At 44.0% G+C, this 21,152-nt stretch overlaps 1 protein-coding gene across 1 annotated transcript; it reads right to left on the bottom strand.

Moving 5' to 3' along the window:
* Positions 1–754: 754 nt before the first annotated feature.
* Positions 755–4,912, bottom strand: LOC147005072 (disks large homolog 5-like). The gene is made up of 5 exons (XM_085836158.1): positions 4,774–4,912; positions 3,634–3,793; positions 2,270–2,413; positions 1,454–1,637; positions 755–956 (listed from the first exon to the last, which is right to left on the bottom strand). Exons 1-5 carry the CDS (start codon positions 4,910–4,912, stop codon positions 780–782), a joined length of 804 nt encoding a protein of 267 aa, XP_085692284.1. The 3' UTR covers positions 755–779.
* Between the last annotated feature and the right edge of the window lie 16,240 nt (positions 4,913–21,152).

The raw sequence follows: 21,152 nt of genomic DNA, 5'->3' as shown, positions 1-21,152 counted from the left end.
CACTGATGCTCTGTTGCAAGTAAACTGAGGCATATGGCTCTGGCCTTCCTGATTTATTTTGTATTCCTTTCTGAATGTGTTTATATCCTCAGCAGCTCTAGAACAATGATTGTATATTCCTCAGTATCTGGTTCACAGGATCATGAATGAATGTGTGTTACACAGTGCTATATGTTAGGAGTATGAGAATTCATGACACCATGGATGCAGTATGGCAGTGATTACATCACCAAGTGTGTGTCCATGGGGTAAATAAAATTATTGATACACAAAAGTTCATCACCTTGTATACCCCTAGGTGGCTATGACTTTACTATATAGCCCTGGCTGTCTTGAACTTACAAAATCCATCTCTGGATGTGAGTTCTAGGTCTACAGCAGGGGATAGAAAACCTGAATAAGGAAGATGGTCTCAAAAGTCACGACTTGCAAATCCATTTTTTGCATAAGAAATAGAATTTTTAAAAAATAGGTTTTACAATTTCAATTAATATAGAGATAAAGGCAAAAATAAACAATGAAATAAAAGAATAAGAACATATAACTTCTAAATAAAATATCAACAACTCTAAGAACAAAAAATGAAAACTTCAAACAAAACTATAAAAAAATTATTGTTCATCTTTTTTCTTCACTTTTAGCAGCACAGACCTATAGCCTGTTACTCCTCTTGGACATTTGTTAGCAGTGCAGTCTCACCTCCGTTCTCTGCCAAGAGGAATTATCTGAAGAGAAAAGGCAATAACACCCTGAATCAGCCATGGCTTCCTAGTTAGGGCCTATTCCCACTCAGGACATGTGATATAAAGAGATTCATCTGAGGAAGATTCATCTGAGGAAGATTCTGGATGCTGGAAATCAGGGTTAGCAGGGGCCTCCTGGCATGACAATGCATTTTGCAAGATGGTCTCTTCTTTAGCTGTGGCCAATCCCAGCTCTCTAGCAGTTTCTGAGACCTGGGAAAGGAAGGCAGTTACTAAGACACAGGAATGGTGGGGAAAGGCATGGCAGCTGTCAGACCTTTATCTCCCACTACCTCATCTTTACTGGACAGTCAACATTAATATTCAAACTGAAATTACTGATATGAAATCTGCCGATAGGACCCAGAATTCACTCAAACCTCCACATAGCATTCCACCTATCTGAAGACATGCATGCAAGAATGTGACATGTTATTCACCTGTCACCCTGAGTGGACTGCAGACTAAAGCAGAGTTGAAAGGTTCACTTGCCAGTGATAATAGTGCCTCCAAAGAGGCTAATTCAGAGTCTCACAAGAGGCTAACTTCCCAGAATACTTGTGTGAAAAAAGAGCAAAGAACAGCTACATTCCATGAGGAGGGCGGCTGCTTGGAAGTATGGATTAGAAAGTTGGTGGGAGGAAGCAAAGATAGATTCTATTGTGCCAATTATCAGATAGTCATAGCCTGGCCGAATTGTTTGTCCCTACCTGATGTTCTTTAGTCTCCAGGTTGTTGGTCTTCTCCTGTTCTTCTGTACCACTCAGGTTCAACTCCATCAAACATTGACGAATGACGGCCCAATCAGCCAGTACTTCCTTCTTCTCCTGCTGCAATATTGCCAACTTCTTTTTTATGAGATTCTTCTCCAGCAGGAGCCGGCTGTGCAGGTTACTGGAAACACACTCTGCATGGTAAGTTCCTGCAGCCTCCTCCTCCCATTTCTACTTACAGGTCCCATTAACCTGACATGTACCCTGATTCCTGTGAAGACCTAATACAATCCACCAGGATACATCCATGACAGCTGTACAAAGAGCAAATAGCCATTTCATGGAAGAAGAAATTTGTGCTGCAGTCCAAACACCAAAAAGGGTCCATGTTTTTCCAAAAGAAACAGGGATCTCCATCTACTCATGACAGCCCATGCATTGGGACAATACCAATTAGTAGGGTGCAACTACAATCAGGGTAGTCATTAGAACCAAAGGGAGGGCGCTCTATCCTCGTGTTACACCTCACTTAGCTCTGTAAAACCCTGCCTGAGCCCCACAGGCCCAGTACAACATAATAACCTTCTGATGATCTGAATCACTTTTCTGTTTAGAGGCTCCTGAGAACCCTGGAGAACACTGGCAGTGGTAACAGTCTCCTAGAGACCTAGGAAAACTGAGTCCAAAAATCCAAGGGACACTGATGCCTAAAAAGCATAAAGTATAGAACCAGACCTGCAGTCTCCCGACCAGAAACAAAGGAAGGCAGAAATGACCATTTCACAAGTGTTGGCCTCCCAGACAAGTACTTACCGATAGAAATTTATCTCCTTCTTGAGCTCCTGCTTGTTCTCTCGGGCCTCCATGTTCTTGTTCTCTAATTCATGTAGGAATGTCATGATCTCCTTCTCCTTTAATTTCAGTTCTTTATAGTGTCCATTTGGCCTGTGGTAGGGCCTGGCCCCAGGAAGACAGAACTCCATAAACTTAGGCTTTTAGTAACACATGAACTCAGGCTGGGTCCTGGACTACTGCAGCCATGGAAACCACACACTGCATTCTAAATGCTGGGATTTTCTTAACCTTGGGAAACTGGCTATCCTGGCCCCTGAACACCAGAAGCTAGGCATCTAGATTGAGGGTGCCCTGGCTCCCTGCGTTACTCAGTAGGTCTGAAGGGCAGACTAAGCAGTTATGTTCTCAGGGGTCTAGGCTACAGGTCTTTACCCACCAAACAGCTGTGATGGTGTTTCCCCTGTTTCCATAAAAGGGATTCTAAATCCTGGATACCTAATACTGTAGAGACAGTTATTATATATAATTCTGGAGATGAGTCCAGACATCACCACAGATTTATAATCTGCCCCCAAAATACAAAAGTACTAACACATGTGACAACATAGTCAAAGTGCAATGCTATTTAAAGTGGGGACTACCAGGCCTCAGGACCCACCTCACCTGGATACTCTTAGGTAAGTAAATCCTCAGGCCAAAACACCTACCCCTAGATTCCAAATTGTGGAGAGAAATAAAAACATACAAAACATATTCACAGGTCTGTACCTGTGCATGCACATAGACTCACAGACTTAGACCTATACACAGGATGGAGAAACAAAGAGTGAGAGAATGAAAGAGAAAGAGAGACAGAGACAAAGGGAACACAATGAGAGGTAGAGTAATGCATGCAACATTACTGCCTCAGAGTATAAGGCACACAGACAAAGAGGAACAGGCATGAACTTCAGGCATTCTAATCAAGCACTGAGAAGAACCATGTGGGACCAGGCCCCTCCAGCTGCTACCTGGAGGTGCCAGCACTCAATCACGTGGGAGACAAGTAAAAACACAACTACAAACACACATCACCTAGAAACCTCCTGTCAAAGGCTTTCCAAATGAACCCTAGGAAATCATCACTGCCTCTTTCCCTGAGTTCTTCACTCAGATTCCAAGTTCCTCTTTTCAAGTGGAGGGAGCAGAAGAGTCTATTTCCCTTCTTAATCCTGACAAAACTTCAGGTGTGGCCACTCCTCTAATAAGTATATAGGGGCATGAAGTGAGGCCCAGTTATATTCTGGTGGTATAGCTTCCTAGAACCCACCCCTTTAAAAGCATAAGATGAAGGAGGCATTGCAGACCCCGGAATGACACCACAGGTATGGAGCAACGTATACCTCTTGTTCATGGATCCCTCGGTCACATAGATCAGGCGATCTCTCAGCTCATTTGTCTCCTGGGTAGTGAGCTGGATCTCTTTGATCAGCTCGTTCTCTTCCTTCTCAAACTGCTCCTTGCTCATGACAGGTATAGGGGATGATGTCTGTCTGTGAGCCACTGTAGGTAGATGAATATGAGAATATTTGATGTGAGAATGCAAAGAATGTGGACTTACCAAAGAGAAGGAAAAAGGCCTGTAACCTAGTGACACCACCAAGAGATTGGTCCCAGCATGAGATTTCTTCTGAGTGGATCTCAGTTCTACCATCACTCTAGAGAGATCAGGTGATGTAAGTAGCCAGATGTATCCTCATTCCCCCTTAAACGTGCTTATGAGGACCAGAGAGATGTCTTCTTCAGGGAACAACTTGGCTTCAGAGCCCTGTGCTTTCACAAGTCAGACTACAAATTCACTATTAAAAGTATTTGAGATCTTGTGGATGCTCAGATATCCAACCTGTTACTCTAAGCCAAGGAATTGGCTTAATAAGTCAGGCAGGGGGAGAATATGTTCATCACATTGATCAACTTCCACCCTGAAACACAAAACATCCCAGAAATAAAAATAGAATCCCCCTCTGGGTCTATCAACTGCTTGTTCTTTGTTTACAGTATAGAAATGGCTGCCACCCACAATTGGTGATAAAGAAAGGTAAGGTAGGAACTGTCACAAACAGGAGGTCAGAGTAGTTCTGAGAACATGACATCATGGTCTGGAGCACCATTCTCTCCCTGTGACTAATGTCAGATAACTACAGGAGCTTAAAGAAGACATGGACTGAAATGCAGGTATTCCCTCCCTCAAACTGGCATAGCTTAGACCCGCTGTCACTCCTGATGGTCTCATTCTGTCCCCAAGTAACACCCACAATACCCAGTGCAAGTCAAGACTTGAAGTTCATAGCCTAACAGCTTTGACCTTGCCAACTCCTGCCTTAGGGGATGGAAAAGTACTGTTCTGAAATCCTTGATGATTCAAGAATTGTGATAACCATGGAAGTTTTTTTGCTACCCAGAGTCTCCAGTTCCACATTACTAGAAAGGCCAGCTCAGGCCACCCCTACCAGGAAGCTCAACATCCACTTCCCAGGACTTACTCCTCATTCGCCAAGTCCACCTCCTTCGTCCTTCATTACTCTCAGATGGAAGGCCAGCATCCTTCCTCCCCTCTCTGGTCTCTCTCTCATCCACATTGGTTCTCTGAAAAAGTCTACCAAGTCGGGCAAGCAGGGCCATCACTGCAATGTCCAGTCTCTGACTGAGAAATCTCAGTCAGCTTGTTGTAACTACAACACTGGTGACATCACAGAGGTTGCTTAGAACTCTCCAGGAGACAATAGAATGTCCAAGAAGGGACTGCTGATGTCATGGACTACATAAAGCCTTTGGTTCCCTGCTAATGTTCTCCCTGTACTGACAGGAAGCTGAGCTGCTCTTTCCTGGGGCATAGCCATTGAGCACATCCTCCTTCCAAAGCCAGGGTTTGCTCTAGGCTTGATTGGCCACACCTAAGTAATTCCTATGTATCTAACTCTGTGTTTCCTTTCCAAACCCTTCTCAGAAATATCTCATCCTACCTTAAATTTTCCTCAATTAGCAATAGGAGCCATTAAAACTTAGTGAGAAATTATACCAGTTTGAATATGCAGCCAAAATCTACTCCTGTCTAATCATATACAGGTGCATGAAATCTCATCCATGTTGAGCCTTCAGGGCTGGTTGCAGTGTGGGTGTGTGTTAGGGACCACACTCATGAAGCCTTGTGTTTAGCATTTGAAATTTGCCTCAAGATCCCTTAGGAGGGAGACATGCAGTCATCATGCTTCTGACAACATTCTAGAGATCTTTTGGCAAAGGAAACTGAAATATGGAGCCACCAATGTGTGACCATCAGATTGTGTGGGGGCTTTTCTCACTGCACCAATCTCACCGATCAGTATTGCTTATAGCCCTCTGTGTGCTAGACCATGAGTTTCTGTATGAAATAAATAATATATTCAACAGAGGTGCGGATGTGCAGGCAGAAAGTATAGGGTAATACTATAGACATAGGTTAGTTGACTGGGCAAGGTCCTAGCATCTTGTATTTGGGTTCATGTTTGGCCCCACAAACCACACAAAACCCAATTTCCGTCAAACATGAATGATTCATTAAATGCAGACCCTAAAGTTGATTGATCAGAACCATTGCTCAGGATTTGTGCCTGAGCCATAGCTCAAAAAATCTATCTTTGTTAAATTATAAAGACAGAAAAAAAAAAACCAAAAACCAAACCAACCAAACAAACAAAAACAAATGAAAAAACAAAATTAGTTCATTTAAAGTTAGGGAAGTATCCAGTGCTCTGTTCGGATCAGGCCATTTTAGATATAACTGCATATTGACCCTTAATTTGAGGGGTCCCATGGAATGGTTTATGTACCATTGTAAGATTAACAAACCTCATACAGAACACAACAGAATGTGGACACCATGACTTTGCTGAGTCAAGTTGTTTTCTCTGTTGATGATTGGCTGTCATATGACAGCAACTATCTGAAATAGGGGGCAGACATAGAAATCAATGACTTTTGCTATACTGTGCTGTACATGCCTTAGCATTAGATTATCCAGGTCTCTCACAATGACTAGTTATGTTTCCACAGTACTTGGAGGCCCCACTTGGAAGCTCAAATATAGGAAAGTGGAAGCAGAATTGTCTGAGCTCAAGGTTAACTTGGTCCACATGGGGTATTTGAGACCCTGTTTCAGAAAACAACACCGAATCACAGGCTACATCAAAGGCCTCAGTTACCAAGTCTTTTCTATTATAAAGAACTTACCATTCTCTCCCTTCCAGTCTTTCTTTCTGGGAAGATGGAGAAGTGAGAATGATCTTTCCATTCTAAGGACTATGTTCTCTGTTTCCCTTAGCCCATATTAGGAAAAAATTTAAGTGAGTATCATCATCTGAACAACTGATTAATAACCACTGTTGGTAGTGTGATACGGTGCTGATGACAATCTTATCTTCCTTTAGTGTTGCTGACCCAGCAGGAAGTATTAAGTGCTGAGGCCAAAGCTCAGAGAACCTTTCAAGTGGCTAGGCAGAAGCCATCAGAGACTCTCCACATCCTTGTCCTGAGATGAAATCCAGGAACACAATGTGAACTTGGTGGCCAATTTACCATACATCAAACTTCTACCTCCACCTTTCTATGTTCAGTACAGGAAAGTGTGCATGCACCTCCATGCCAGATTGATCTTGATATATGTCCCAGGGCGCAGACTTTTTAGAGAGTTGGTTGTAGTCAAGCAATTGGTGCCCTCAGTAAGATGTGAAGACTATCAATAATAAGTGACCACACTGTATTTGTTTAAACATTTGTTGATAATTGAGCATATCTGAGGAATTGGACACCAGCTCTGCGTCCTGGTCTTTTTGTGCCTATACCTTGCTCAAAAGGAAGGTGGGAGGACAACTTGGGTTCCTCTGCATGGATAGAGTGAGGTGAAATCGGCACCGACCAGTCTGAGCAACAGTGCTGAAGCCCTTTATTTCAAGTAAAACACACATTCTCTGTCCTCCTTGAAAGTGCTCCTGTTGAGGCCATGGACCTTGTATAAACATGCTAACATCATGCAGACATCTTTCCTAATGATACAAAGTTCTCTCTGGTAAGGCTTGCCCCCTTACCATATCTGTAGGAAATTTGTTACATGGCAGCCGTCAGTCTATTTCATGCTTTTGCCATAATATGCTTCCAAGTTGTGATGGTTTGTATACTCTTGTACCAGAGAGTGGCACCATTAGGATGGGTAGCATTGTTGGAATAGGTGTGACCTGTTTGCAGTAGGCATGTCAATGTGTCTGTGGGCTTAATACTCTCATCCTAGGTGCCTGGAAATGGGTCTTTTACTAGCAGCCTTTGGGTGAAGATGTGGAACTCTCAGCTCTGCTCTTGCCATGCCTGTGTGAATGCCGTCATGCTTGATGATAATTGACTGAGCCTCTGAACGTGTAAGCCTGCCCCAATGAAATGTTTTTATAAGTCTTGCCCTAGTCATAGTGTCTGTTCCCAGCAGTAAAACCATAACTAAGTCAGATGTTGGGACAGCCATTGAGGGAGGGGGCAAGCATGCGGCTGCTTGAGCGAGTTTGCAAGCTACTCCCCCATTGCACTACCCCTGTACTGGCCCGCCTCTGCTTGAGCTCTTGCTAAGCTGAGGGAGCTGCCATTTGCTGAGTGAGAGGCGCTGCCCTATGGCCAGAGTTGGAGCTAGCAAGCAAGATTGAAGCAAGCAAGAGTGAGTGAGTAATCACAGCAGGGAGATGTGCCCAGAGGAAGGCTGCATGGCCATGCTGGGCATGCTCTGCTCCTGGTGGGAAGTCCCAGCCATCGCACAATTCTGCTTGTTCTTTCACAAGGCGTTATGCCTGCTCAACTTCGAGATCGAGGAGTTAGAGGCAGCTCTTCACAGAGATGACTTGGTATTTATCAGTGATCTGATTGCCTGCCTGCTTCAAGGCTGCTATTAGCGAAGAGGTATCACGTCTCAGACATTCCAGAGCTACTTGGAAGATATTGTTAACTAAGGTTGTGAGCTTGAAGAAGGAAAGCCCAATCCTCTGAGAGATCCCAGTTTTCAAACCTTCCTCTGCGTACATGAGTAGAGATCCTGCATCTCCTCTGTGATTACCCGCTTGTTGCAGATGATGTCTTTGATCTTCTCAAGGGTCTGGATGCAGACAGTCTCCGAGTTGAACCTCTAGGTGAAGACAATTCAGGTGCACTGTACTGGTACTTCTATGGGACACAAATGTACAAAGAAGACCTAGTACACGGAAGGTCCAATGGAGAACTCTCCTTGAGCAGGGAAAGTGAAAGGCAAAAAAAAAAATGTCTCAAATGTTCCTGGAAAAACAGACAAAAGAAGAGGAAGGCCTGCAAAAGGAAAAAAAAAAACTACAGGAGGAGATTATATCCAGTGAAAAGCAGGAAGAAAACTCCTTGACGTCTGACCTACACAAAAGAAATGGATCCGGAGGGGCAGGCCAAGGTACTTGGTGGATCCTGTGTCTAACAGAAGAATGGAGACAGGTTACTGAGAGCTTCCTGAGAGCCGACCTCTCTCCAAGAGCAGCAACTCTACAAGCTCCTTAGCAGGACTTCCTGCCTGAAATCTGCAACATGATTGCTCAGAAGGGAAAATGTCCACAGGGCACAAAGCCAGAGCTGCAACACAGGTTTATATCTGTCCACCTGCCCATCCAATTCATCAAGCTAGAGGAAACTCCCATGCTCACCAAGATAGAAAAACAGAAGCACAGGTGGGAGGAGGAGGAACGACCGATCTTTCTTGCAGTGCAGAAGAAGGAGAAAGATCAGATGTTAAAGGAGGAGAGAATGCAGGAAAAGGAGGAAAAAGGTCAAGGCAGTGGAAGTCTGGGCTAAGAAGAGAAAGCTCAGGGAAGAATGAGCATGGCTATTGGCTAAAGGCAAGGAGCTACCCCCAGAACTTTCCCATTTGGATCTGAATTCTCCTATAAGGGAATTGAAGAAGACCAAGTACCTCTTTGAATTGGATGACGATTTCACAGCCATGTAAAAGTTCTAGATGTGGCGAAGGCTCACAAGAATTCCTGGCCCTTCTTGGAACCTGTGGATGAATCTTATGCCCCCAACTATTACCAGATTATTAAGACCCCCATGGATATTTCAAGCATGGAGAAGAAATTAAATGGAGGTTCATAGTTTACCAGGAGGAATTTGTAAATGTCACGAAGACCATGTTCAAAAATTGCCGAAAATACAATGGTGACAGTAATGAATATACCAAGATGTCTGACAATTTAGAGCAGTGTTTCCATTGGGCCATGACAAAACACTTTCCTGGTGAAGATGGAGACACAGATGAAGAATTTTGGATCAAAGAGGATGAAAAATGCTAAAAAATAAGGAGTCAGTCTGGTAGAAATAGTGGAAGCCATGTTTGGACTCTCTCAAGAAACACAGAAGTGTAGAGCAGGAAACAGCCACCAGTAAAGAATGGGGGAAAATCATTGCCCGCAGCACACTGAGCTGCCTCCTCAGGGGACAATCAGAGCAGCAGTTCCATACAACTCCCTCCAGAGGTCGGCACATCAAATGGCCAAGGCTTTTCTTTCCCCCTGCATTGTGGTAGGGTGCCTAGTCATGCATCCCTTTTAAACCAGATGAAGCCAGCAGCACCAGGAACGTTTGGCTCTCTTCAAGGATCAAAACCCATCAACTTACATGGCTCCTCTCGAATTCCAGAGGTGCCCCCAGAGGAGCCCTTGCAACACCCAACCTTTGCTATACAGTCTCCAGTTGGAATTAGTAACCATTGGGGATCCCTGCTCAGTGCTTCAGACCTTTCCAATATGGTGTCACATGTCCCATCCTTACAGCTTGGGCAGATGAATTGTCCCAGTCAAGTTGGAAACATGTATCCACCAGCTCCATTCCAGGCAGGATTTATTCCTTCTCGGCATGGTGGGACTCCAGCCCGACCCCCAGACTTTCCTGAAAGGTCTGAAATTCCTCCTGGTCATATTTATCATTCATACAAGTATCTAAATCGAGGACACCCTGCTGTTTGGAATGGGAACCATGGTACTGTAAACCCTGGATGTTTGGGGCCAGTTGAGAAGCCCCACCTGGGTCCAGGACCCTCTCACCACCCTCATACCATTGGTCATGTGATGGATGGCCGAAAGTGATGAGACTACCTATCCCACCAAACCAGTGGACTAAACAGTCAAGCTTTCTACCTCATGGTGTTCCTTCCTCAGGGTATATGCAGCCACCCTGTAAGTCTGATGGACATGGTTTGCAGACACCTCCAACTCCAGCACCAAGTCCTGGATTCAGAGGGCCCTCCCAGGTGCCCCGGGGGGCACAAGTAGGGAATCCATGATGGACAGCCCTGAAATGATTGCCATGAAGCAGCTCCCCTCCGGAGTCTTTCCCCCAGGTATGCCTTACCACCCCCCTCCAGCGCACTCCTCCCCAATAACTGGTCCCTCTCCAAAGGTAGCTCATTCGTCATCAGTATGTGTGTCAGAGCCCGAGACTGCATTGGACAACCCTGGGAGTACACAGGAGATGACTGAAACACAAGAGCCTGAGGAAGACCCAGAGCCTTTGCCTGGACATGAAGAGAAAGCAGCAAGCATTTGTTCTTCAGAGGGGGTATACCTCAAACAACTACTTCACCCTGCACCTCCCTTGCAAGCCAGCGGTACCAGGCAAAGCTCACCACAAGAAAGGGAAACAGAGTACTTCTGACTCAATAGTGATGCTTCAGACTCTGCAGACACTTCTAACACATCAAAGAACAAGAACACCTGGCCTTTGGACAATAGCTACAGCAGCCCAGCTGTGCAAGGCTGTTTGAGAGACTTCTCCATAGTGGCAGAGATGGGGAATCTACCTAAAAATGAGGTCCTTGGTGAAGCATCTCCCTGTAGGTCAGAGGGGAAGGGCCTTGATGGTAGTGGTCTAGAAAAGCCAATCTGCCCCAGGGGTAAAACATTGCAAGAAGCCATGCTATGCATAGGACCGAATGCTACTACATCTCTTTGCACAGATCCCGGTTGGATGGCTGGCAAGGTGAACCAGTTTTCTCCCTTATACATGCCTGGCATAGAATACTCTAACTCAGCTACACAGTACTCTATGAGTCCAAGTTTGCAAGGCTTGGGCTCTATGATGGGAGGAAAGTCCTCAGGATCACAGCCTCAGTCCTTTCCTCCCAGGGGGTTCCAGGATAATGGTCCCCAACCTGGACTCTTTCCTAGGTACCATCCTCAGCAAGGAATGAGATATGCCTACCAGCCTTCTTCTCTGCCTTCCTACCACCCCTATCAGAGGACTCCTCATTATACATGTCCACAGGGCTTTTCTGATTGGCAGAGATCTCTCCCTTCCCAGAGAAGCCAAAGTGGACCCCCAGGGAGTCACCCTCCATGCTCCCTCTTCCCAGAGAAGAATGTCCTGACTAGTCTGCAAGGTTGTGAGTCACTAAATTCTGCCTTAACTCCTCCAACTCAAATGGATGCAGTGACTGCTAAGGTTGTTCCTCCTGATGGACACAATTCTGGTCCAGAAGAAGAAAAGATGGATGAATCTGTGGAGAGGCCAGAGAGTCCCCCAAAATTCTAGATCTCGACAACCATGATGCAGCTCCCAAGTGGCAGAACTCACTGTCAACCAGTGTCTATCTTTATGGAACTCCACCACCATCTCTGAGTTCAGGAATGACTTTTGGTTCATCTGCTCTCCCACCCCACAGTGTGATGCTGCAGACAGGGTCTCCATACACTCCTCAGTGATCAGCCAGTCATTTTAACCCCAGGGCATACCCATCCTCTGTGCCTGCCCATCCACATCCCCACCCAGTAGCCACCCAACCCAAGGGCCCCTCTCCAGAGCGTTCCCTCAACTTCTGTCACAAAGAGGGCCTAGGTCACTTTCAGGCTTCGATGATGGAGCAGACTGGCACTTGAAGCAGATTAAGAGGCACATTTCAAGAAGTACACAGACCAACGGGATTGCAAATGCATCCAGTCCAGTCACAGTCCTTATTCCAAAAGACCTGGGCGCCTGTGGAGTCACCAGAACAGTTGCTGACTCGTAAAATCCCAATACTTCCTCTGGATCAGAGCTAGTCTAGGGAGGACCTAAGCCCTAAGGAAGTGGACGGCTGCTTGTGGAGACCATAAGTCAGGCCTGGCGGATTTGGAGGAATGAATGCTGTACATCTCTGTCCTGTCTTCTGGTTACACCTCTTCACTGTAAATCAAGCCTTCCTCAGAGCTGAACAGTATAAGCCTTAGGGTCACACTCTTTAGATGAATGGCTGGCCTGTAGCTGGGATCATCTGCACAGCTGACAAACTTACCCACAGCAATATACCTGGAGTTCTTGCTGGCTTCTCCAAATCCCAAGACTCTTGTCCAGGGAAAATCAATTTAAACTTGGGTGGAGTGTACATGTAATGCTGGAGTGGTGTCTTTAAACTTTCATGAGCAACTAATCTCAGGTATATATTTGGTGAAGGGACTACTTTAGTATTAATGTTTTTGGAGCTGGTCCAGTTTTCAGAAGTTTCATGTTGCCAAATTAAAATTATTATTTTTTTTTTGTGGTGACTGTATTGTATATATAGTGGGACAGTCAGGTGGGTACATGGAGGAGTTGGGAGTCCTTCCCAGATACGGCCAGCATAGTGTACTGGAAGAGTCTCTGTCTTTGTACAGTCAGGTCTCACTGAATGCCTGAGGAACTTGGAGAAGAGACCCTGAAGACTGCAGCTTATATATGACACTTAACTTGTTTCCTCTGCAGCTGGCCTCGGAGACAACATGTCCTCCTCAGCATTCATTTCACAGTTGATTGGACGGTGCTGTCATGGGGCTTTACTGGGTGTTGCAGCCATAGGACAGGCTGCTCTCACTCTGGTGGCCTAAGTTCTGGACTTGGGAAAGCATGTCCCTTCCTGCTTTTCCACCAGCTCTACCAGATAGTTGTAAGCCAGGAATTTGGACTCTAGAGTGTTTTACTTATTAGAAGATAAAGTGGCTTCTTCATGGGCCTGGCAGGCCTGTGATCTAGAAGGCATCAAACAACACTTTCTAGCACAGGTTTGAAAAAAAAAAAAGACAGAGGTTGGTACCAGGGAATGGGGCATTGCTGGGATAGGACTGACCATGCTTTCATTTGAAGAATGTAGATTTAGGGACTTTGGATTTGGAACACAGAGGAATGCTTTAAAAGTGGCTTAATGGGTCATCCTAGTAGGAATATGGAAGACTTTGTTGCTGGGAGTGATTTGAACTGTGTTGACCTGGCCCAAGAGATTTCAAAGGAGAAGAATTTCAGAATGTGGCAGAAAGACTGTTTTTGTCATATTTTGATGAAGAATGTGGCTAGTTTTTGTCCTAGACTGACAAGTCTGCCTGAGACTAAGGTGAAGAGCCTCAGATTAATTGCATTGACAAGGGAAGTTTCAGAAAAGCCCAGCAGAGACTTTGTTCTCTGGTTAAGTATTAGAAAGTTAAGTTTTAACAAGCATAGCAAGCTTAGAAAGGAAAAATATGAAATACATGGTTTGAGTATTAAAGGGGCACCAGGACGTGAAATGGAGCAAATCCTATGTTAGGAGATAACAGATTAAGGAAGTGGGACCTTGGGGTCAGACTCTACCCATCTAAATTTAGATTCAGGCATGGTGATGCACACCTTTAATCCCAGGAGACAGGCATGTTGATCTATGCCTTTCAAGGTCAATCTACAGGGCAAGAACCAGGATAGCCTAGCTTAGGCAGTGAAGGATTTGGAAAACAAAGCCAGTGAAAATGTAATAGTACAAGAGGGTCATGTTCTAGTTCCTGTAAGCAGCCGAACTCGGCACCTTCAGCCATGTGGCTCTGGCTCTAGACTTAGGAATGGAAGGAACTACTGGGACATTTGATTCGGGTTAACTGGAGCTAAGATATTAGCAATGATTAAGAAGAGACCAGCATCACTGAATTGAAATATGGGAATTGTTTTCTTAGAGCACAAAGAAGCTGTGTTTCAGAGACAGGCAAGGTTGTACTTCATGCAGCTTCTGGACTTGGTAATGTGGAAGAGTCACCCAGGTGGCACTGGTTTGGAAGGCATGAGGTGTCATGAAGAACAGCTGATGCTTGGCATTGTGAGAGATCATGGAAGACCATTGGAGAAGGTATAGCCTCAGCTGTAGTTGATGGCCCAGGACTGAGGGTGTCATGAAAAGGATTTGAGGCTTGGCACCATGAAGAGAGCCTATGAGAGGCTATTGGTGAAGCCTAGTTTGAGTGGAACACCCTTGTGTATTGGATTTGTCAGTACCATGGGATGATCACCAAGAACAGCAGCTGTAGTGGAGTGGATCAACCTGAACTTAGAGTGCTACAGAGGTCAGAGGTGTATAAGTGATGCCAGCCCTTAGGAGGAGCCCAAAAGTTCAAGTGGAATCCCAGACACTGAAACAAGAAGCTGTATCATTGAAATTACCTTGGAGACTCAAAGACGTTAAAAATGCCAGAGCCATGGTATACATGATAAGAAAAGCTCCTAAGAGGGAGTTGAACCAGCCGAGGATAATGCAGTTTGTTGCAGTCAACAAAGATGAAAAAGGAGTGGAGATCTGAGGTCTGTTAACCTTATAAATTTCCACATCTATATGTTTCACATAAGACCTTTCAACTTCAAGGTCAATATGAACTATTATGTTTAAATCAGCTTGAGTAAGGGCAGCATTTCCATTCCTTGTGCATGAGCTCTTTGTGGTTTTTTTTCATGGAGCTGGCCCTAAGAAATATCTAGCATACAGTTTTCAGCTTTTGTCCTGGTTGTTCTGTCATGGGGTGTGCATTTAATAAACCTTCCGTGTTTAACTGAATTCAGTGTTTCTTTGGATTGTTTGTTGACCCTTGGACATAAACACTTCCATTCAGCAGCACATAGGACACTGAGCCAAGGTCAAGAATGGTGATATCTTGCCATAAATTATGTGAGAAGGGGGAAGGGGAATTTATCCCTTATGATAAGGATCAGGGGTGGCTTGGTGCTTTTTAGGTTTCTTTTGCCTTTTAAACTGTTTCAAGACCCCATTTCTGATGTCCTAGGAATCATCGTGTTCCCATGATGATGCACTCAGACATGCCTGGAAACTACCAGGACACTTGTCAGAGAGCTTGATTTCTAAAAGAAAGGGATTATGGTTAATCTATGCTGCAGGATATTTGGTCACATTGTAAACCTCAAGATTGTGTTAATTCCTGAAAAAGAAAAAGAAAAAAGAAAAACACCTTTTTATGGTGTAGCTCAGCCCTAGCACAGACCTGTAATCCAAGAGCTTTCTGTTCAGTATACATTTTGGTCCTGTGGTTCATCCCTATCACTCACATATATTGCAAAGCAAATTAAAGTCAACACCATGTCCAGAAGTAGAGCAATTAACCAGTTGAAAGGGAATGAATATAATTAAACAAAAGGATGGCCTTTTTGGGGGAGGGGGGGTTGAGACAGGATGTCTCTGTATAGCACTGGCTGTCCTGGAACTCATTCTGTAGTCCAGGCTGGCCTCGAACTCTGAAAACTGCCTGCCTCTGCCTCCCAAGTGCAGGGATTAAAGACATGAACCACCACTGTCTGGCCTTAGAAAGAAGGACTTTAACTTGATGGATATTTTAGACAGTATGGGGAAGGATAAAGACTGCTTTCCTACTGGGAGTTCATCAGGGTAGGAAGGTCAGCTAGGTGCTTTCACTGACTCTCTGAGCTGGCTACTGCCACTGAGTCTTCACTGGTAAAATTAAATGCCTGGTTTACGTGCGTGTTTTAAAAATGTATTTATTAATCATTCCATTGGGTTACATCTCACATGATATGCTACTTCCTGGTTACCCTCCACTAACCCCTCAAAATACATCTGCACTCTCAGCCCCCACTGTGCCTGGATGAGGATTCTCCTTCAACCACCCTCCCTTTCTTGACCTACTGATTGAGAAACCCACTACACTGGAACATCAAACCTCCATAGGACCAAGGGCCTTGCCTCCCATTGCTTTCAGTTAGGCCATTCTCTTCTACAATGTATCTGGAGTTATAGATCCCTGCTTATACACTCCTGGGTTAGTGGTCTAGTGTCTAGGAGTACTGGGTGGTCAGGCCAGCAGATTTTGTTTTTCAATAGGATTCCATTCCCCTCTTCACCTCCAGCTTTTCTGCAAGCTCCTGCAATGAGTTCCCTGAGCTCAGTGTAATAGTTGGCTCCAATGGTCAGTTGCTGGCCACACCTCCCAAAGAAACATCACTCCAAGTTCCTGTCCTCAAGCACCTCTTGACCACAGGAACAGTGTCTGGTTTGGTGTCTGAAGACAGGATGGATCCCCAGGTAGGGAAGTCCCTGGACAGCCCTTCCTTCAGTCTCTGCTCCATTTCTTGTCCCTGTTCTTCCTTTTCTCAGGAACATTTCTTGGTTAAAATCTTTGAGATGGGTGGATGGCACAATTCCTTGACAGAGAGCTTTGGCAGGTGTTGCCTTTGGGTTTGGGGGACATGGGGGAGGCATACCTATCTATTGGAGGTGGTCTCTACAGGTTCTATCTCCCTGATGTCTGAGAGCCTCAAGGGTCTATTCCCTGTTCCTCATCCTTCCACTCCCCATGTAATTTTTTTTCAATTTCTTAACCTCCTGTTCCTCTCTCCAATCCCTTCCAGTACCTGATACTGCCTCCCTTATTTCCTCCCCTTCCTCTCTCCCTCCAAGGTCCCTCTCTTCCTCCCAGAATCTTCATTTTTCCCCCTTAATGCAGGATAGGGTAATTCCAGGACCAGGAATGGGAATGGGTGGGTTGGGGAGCAGAGGGAGGGTGGAGGGGATAGGAGATTTTCAGACGGGAATCTAGGAAAGGGGATAACATTTGAAATGTAAATAAAAATATAGAGAGAGAGAGAGAAAGAAAGAACATGACACCAGAATCAACTGACAAGGACGCATGGGTTACCACAGAGTGCAGAGGCCCAGTGCGGGTCTGATCTAGGTCCTATGTATTTATGTTATGGTTTTATAGCCTGGCATTCTTGCAAGATTCCTAACAGTGGGAGCAAGGCTCTCTCTGAATGTTTTGCTTACTTTTTGGACCCTTTTCCTCCACTGACCTGCCATGTCTTGTCCAAGCCTTGATATGATAACATGTGCTGAGTTTTATTGCCCCCTGTTATGCTGTATTTGGTTGATGTTCCTGGGAGGCCTGTGCTTTTCTGAGAGTAGTAGTGCTTCCTGGAAGGTAGATTTCAGGAAAGGGGAGGTGGAGGGGAGAGGGTTGGGGGAAGGAAAGGGACAGAATATACTATACGAATGAAAAATAAATAATTTGCCCTTTTTTTAAAATTTATTGAGGGAACACCCAACGTCATTCTCTAGACACACACACACACACACACACACACACAGAGACACACACACACACACACACAGAAATGAAAACCACAAAAAGTCAATGGTATAGTTTTTTTCTTTTTTTGAATATTATTTTTCTTTTTTTATTTATTTTGTAATTTTTTATTTTTATTGGATATTTTCTTTATTTACATTTCAAATGCTATCCCGAAACTTCCCTGTACCCTCCCTCCCCCATGCTCCCCTACCCACCTACTTCCACTTCTTGGCCCTGGTGTTCCCTTGTACTGGGGCATACTTTGCAAGACCAAGGAGCCTCTACTCCCAATGATGGCCAACCAGGCCATCTTCTGCAACCTATACAGCTAGCAACATGAGCTCAGGGGTACTGGTAAGTTCATATTGTTGTTCTACCTATCAGGTTGCAGAACCCTTCAGCTCTTGGGTATTTTCTCTAGCTCCTCCAATGGGGGCCCTGTGTTTCATCCAATAGATGACTGTGAGCTTCCACTTCAGTATTTGCCAGGCACTGGCATAACCTCACATAAGTCAGCTATATCAGGGTCCTTTCAGCGAAATCTTGCTGGCTTATGCAATAGTGTCCGGGTTTGGTGGCTGATTATGGGATGGATCCCAGCTGGGGTAGTCTCTGGATGGACCATCCTTTTTTTTTAGCTCCAAAATTTTTCTTTGTAATTCCTTCCATAGATATTTTGTTCCCTATTCTAAAGAGGAATGAAGTATCAACATGTTGGTCTTGCTTCTTGATTTTCTTGTGTTTGGCAAATTGTATCTTGGGTATTCAAAGTTTCTGGACTAATATCCACTTATCAGTGAGGGCATATCAAGTGATTTCTTTTGTGATTGGGTTACCTCACTCAGGATGATATCTCCCCGATACATCCATTTGACCAAGAATTTCATAAATTCATTGTTTTTAATAGCTGAGTAGTAATCCATTGTGTAAATGTACCACATTTTCTGTATCCATTCCTCTGTTGAAGGACATCTGGGTTCTTTCCAGCATTTGGCTATTATAAATAAGGCTGCTGTGAACATAGTGGAGCATGTGTCCTTATTACCACTTACAATATCTTCTTGGTATATGCCCAGGAGAGGTATTGCTGGATCTTTGGGTAGTACTATGTCCAAGTTTCTGAGGAACTGCCAGACTGATTTCCAGAGTGGTTGTACCAGCTACCAATCTCACCAACAATGGAGAAGTCTTCCTCTTTCTCCACATCCTTGCCAGCATCTGCTGTCACCTGAATTTTTGATCTTAGCTATTCTGACTGGTGTGAGGTGGAATCTCAGGGTTGTTTTGATTTGCATTTCCCTGATCAGTAAGGATGTTGAACATTTTTTCATATACTTCTCAGCCTCTCAGCCTCATGTACTTCCTCAGTTGAGAATTCATTGTTTAGCTCTGTACACCGTATTTTAATGGGGTTGTTTGTATTTCTGAAGTCCAACATCTTGAGCTCTTTGTATATATTGGATATTAGTCCCATATCAGATTTCAGATTGGTAAAAATCCTTTCCCGATTTGTTGGTGGTCTTTTTGTGTTATTGACAGTGTCTTTTGCCTTACAGAAGCTTTTCAGTTTTACGAGGTCCCATTTGTCAATTCTCGATCTTACAGCACAAGCCATTGCTGTCCTATTCAGGAATTTTCCCTCTTTGCCCATATTTTCTAGGTTTTCCCCACTTTCTCCTCTATAAATTTCAGTGTCTCTGTTTTTATGTGGAGTTCTTTGATCCATGTACACTTGATCTTTGTACAAGTAGATAAGAATGTATCAATTCGCATTATCTACATGATAATCACCAGTTGTGCCAGAACTATTTGTTGAAAATGCTGTCTTTTTTCCACTGGATGGTTTTAGATCCCTTGTCAAAGATCAAGTGACCATAGGTGTATGGGTTCATTTCTGGGTCTTCAATTCTATTCCATCGATCTACCTGTCTGTGGCTGTACCAATATCATGCAGGCTTTTTTTTTTTTTTTTTTAAATCACAATTGCTTTGTAATACAGCCTGAGGTCAGGCAAGGTGATTCCCCCAGAGGTTCTTTTATTGTTGAGAATAGTGTTTGTTTCCTAGGTTTTTTGTTTTTGAGATGAATTTGAAATTTGCCCTCTCTAACCCAGTGATGAATTGAGTTGGAATTTTGATGGGGATTGCATTGAATCTGTAGATTGCTTTTGCTAGATAGTCATTTTGGCTATATTAATCCTGCCAATCCATGAACATGTGAGATCTTTCCATCATCTGAGATCTTCTTCAGTTTCTTTCTTCAGAGACTTGTCATGCAGATCTTTCACTTCCTTAGTTAGAGTCACACCCAGGTATTTTATATAATTTGTGATATTGTGAAGGGGTTTGTATCCCTAATTTCTTTCTCAGCCCATTTATCCTTTTTGTAGAGAAAGGTCATTGATTTGTTTGAGTTAATTTTATATCCAGGTACTGCACTGAAGCTGTTTATCAGGTTTAGGAATCTTCTGGTGGAATTTTTAGGGTTACTTATATATACTAACATATCATCTGCAAATAGTGATATTTTGACTTCTCCATTTCCAATTTGCATTCCCTTGATCTCCTTTAGTTGTGGAATTGCTTTGCCAAGGACTTCAAGTACTATATTGAATAGGTAGTGAGAAAGTGGGCAGCCTTGTCTAGTCCCTGATTTTAGTGGGATTGCTTCCAGTTTCTCTCCATTTAGTTTGATATTGGCTAATGGTTTGCTGTAGATTGATTTTGTTATGTTTAGGTATGGGCCTTGGGATCCTCATCTTTCCAAGACCTTTACCACGAAGGAGTGTTGGATTATGTTAAATGGTTTCTCAGCATCTAACAAAATGATCATGTGGATTTTGTCTTTGAGTTTGTTTATATAGTGGGTTACTTTGATGGTTTTCCATATATTAAACCATCCCTGCATCACTGGGATGAAGCCTACTTGGTCATGGTGGATGATTGTTTTGATGTGTTCTTGGATACGGTTTGGGAGGATTTTATTCAGTAATTTTACATCAATATTCATAAGAGATATTGATCTGAAGTTCTGTTTCTTTGTTTAGTTTTTGTGAGGTTTAGATATCAGAGTAACTGTGGCTTCATAGAATGAATTGGGTAGAGTACCTTCTGTTTTTATTTTGTGGAATAATTTGAGGAGAGTTGGAATTAGGTCTTCTTTGAAGTTCTGATGGAACTTTGCATTAAACCCATGCATGGCAAATACAGAAGTTGATGCTCCTCACAGTCATCTATAAGAAGAAACACAGGGCCTCCAATGGAAAAGCTAGAGAAAGAACGCAAGGAGCTGAAGGGGTCTTCAACTCTATAGGTGGAACAACAATATGAACAAACCAGTATCCCCAGAGCTCATATATCTAGCTGCATATGTAGCAGAAGATGACCTAGTCAGCCATCACTGGGAAGTGAGGCCCCTTGGTATTGTAAACTTTTTATGCCCCAGTACAAGGGAATGCCAGGGCCAAGAACTGGCAGTGGGTGGGTCGAGGAGCAGGGCAG

Source organism: Mus caroli, unplaced genomic scaffold (assembly GCF_978045245.1).
Source record: "Mus caroli unplaced genomic scaffold, Mus_caroli_1 scaffold_4, whole genome shotgun sequence".
NCBI classification, from domain to species: domain Eukaryota; kingdom Metazoa; phylum Chordata; class Mammalia; order Rodentia; family Muridae; genus Mus; species Mus caroli.
Note: the sequence above shows the minus strand (reverse complement) of the source record. Positions and strands in the feature narration are given on the sequence as shown.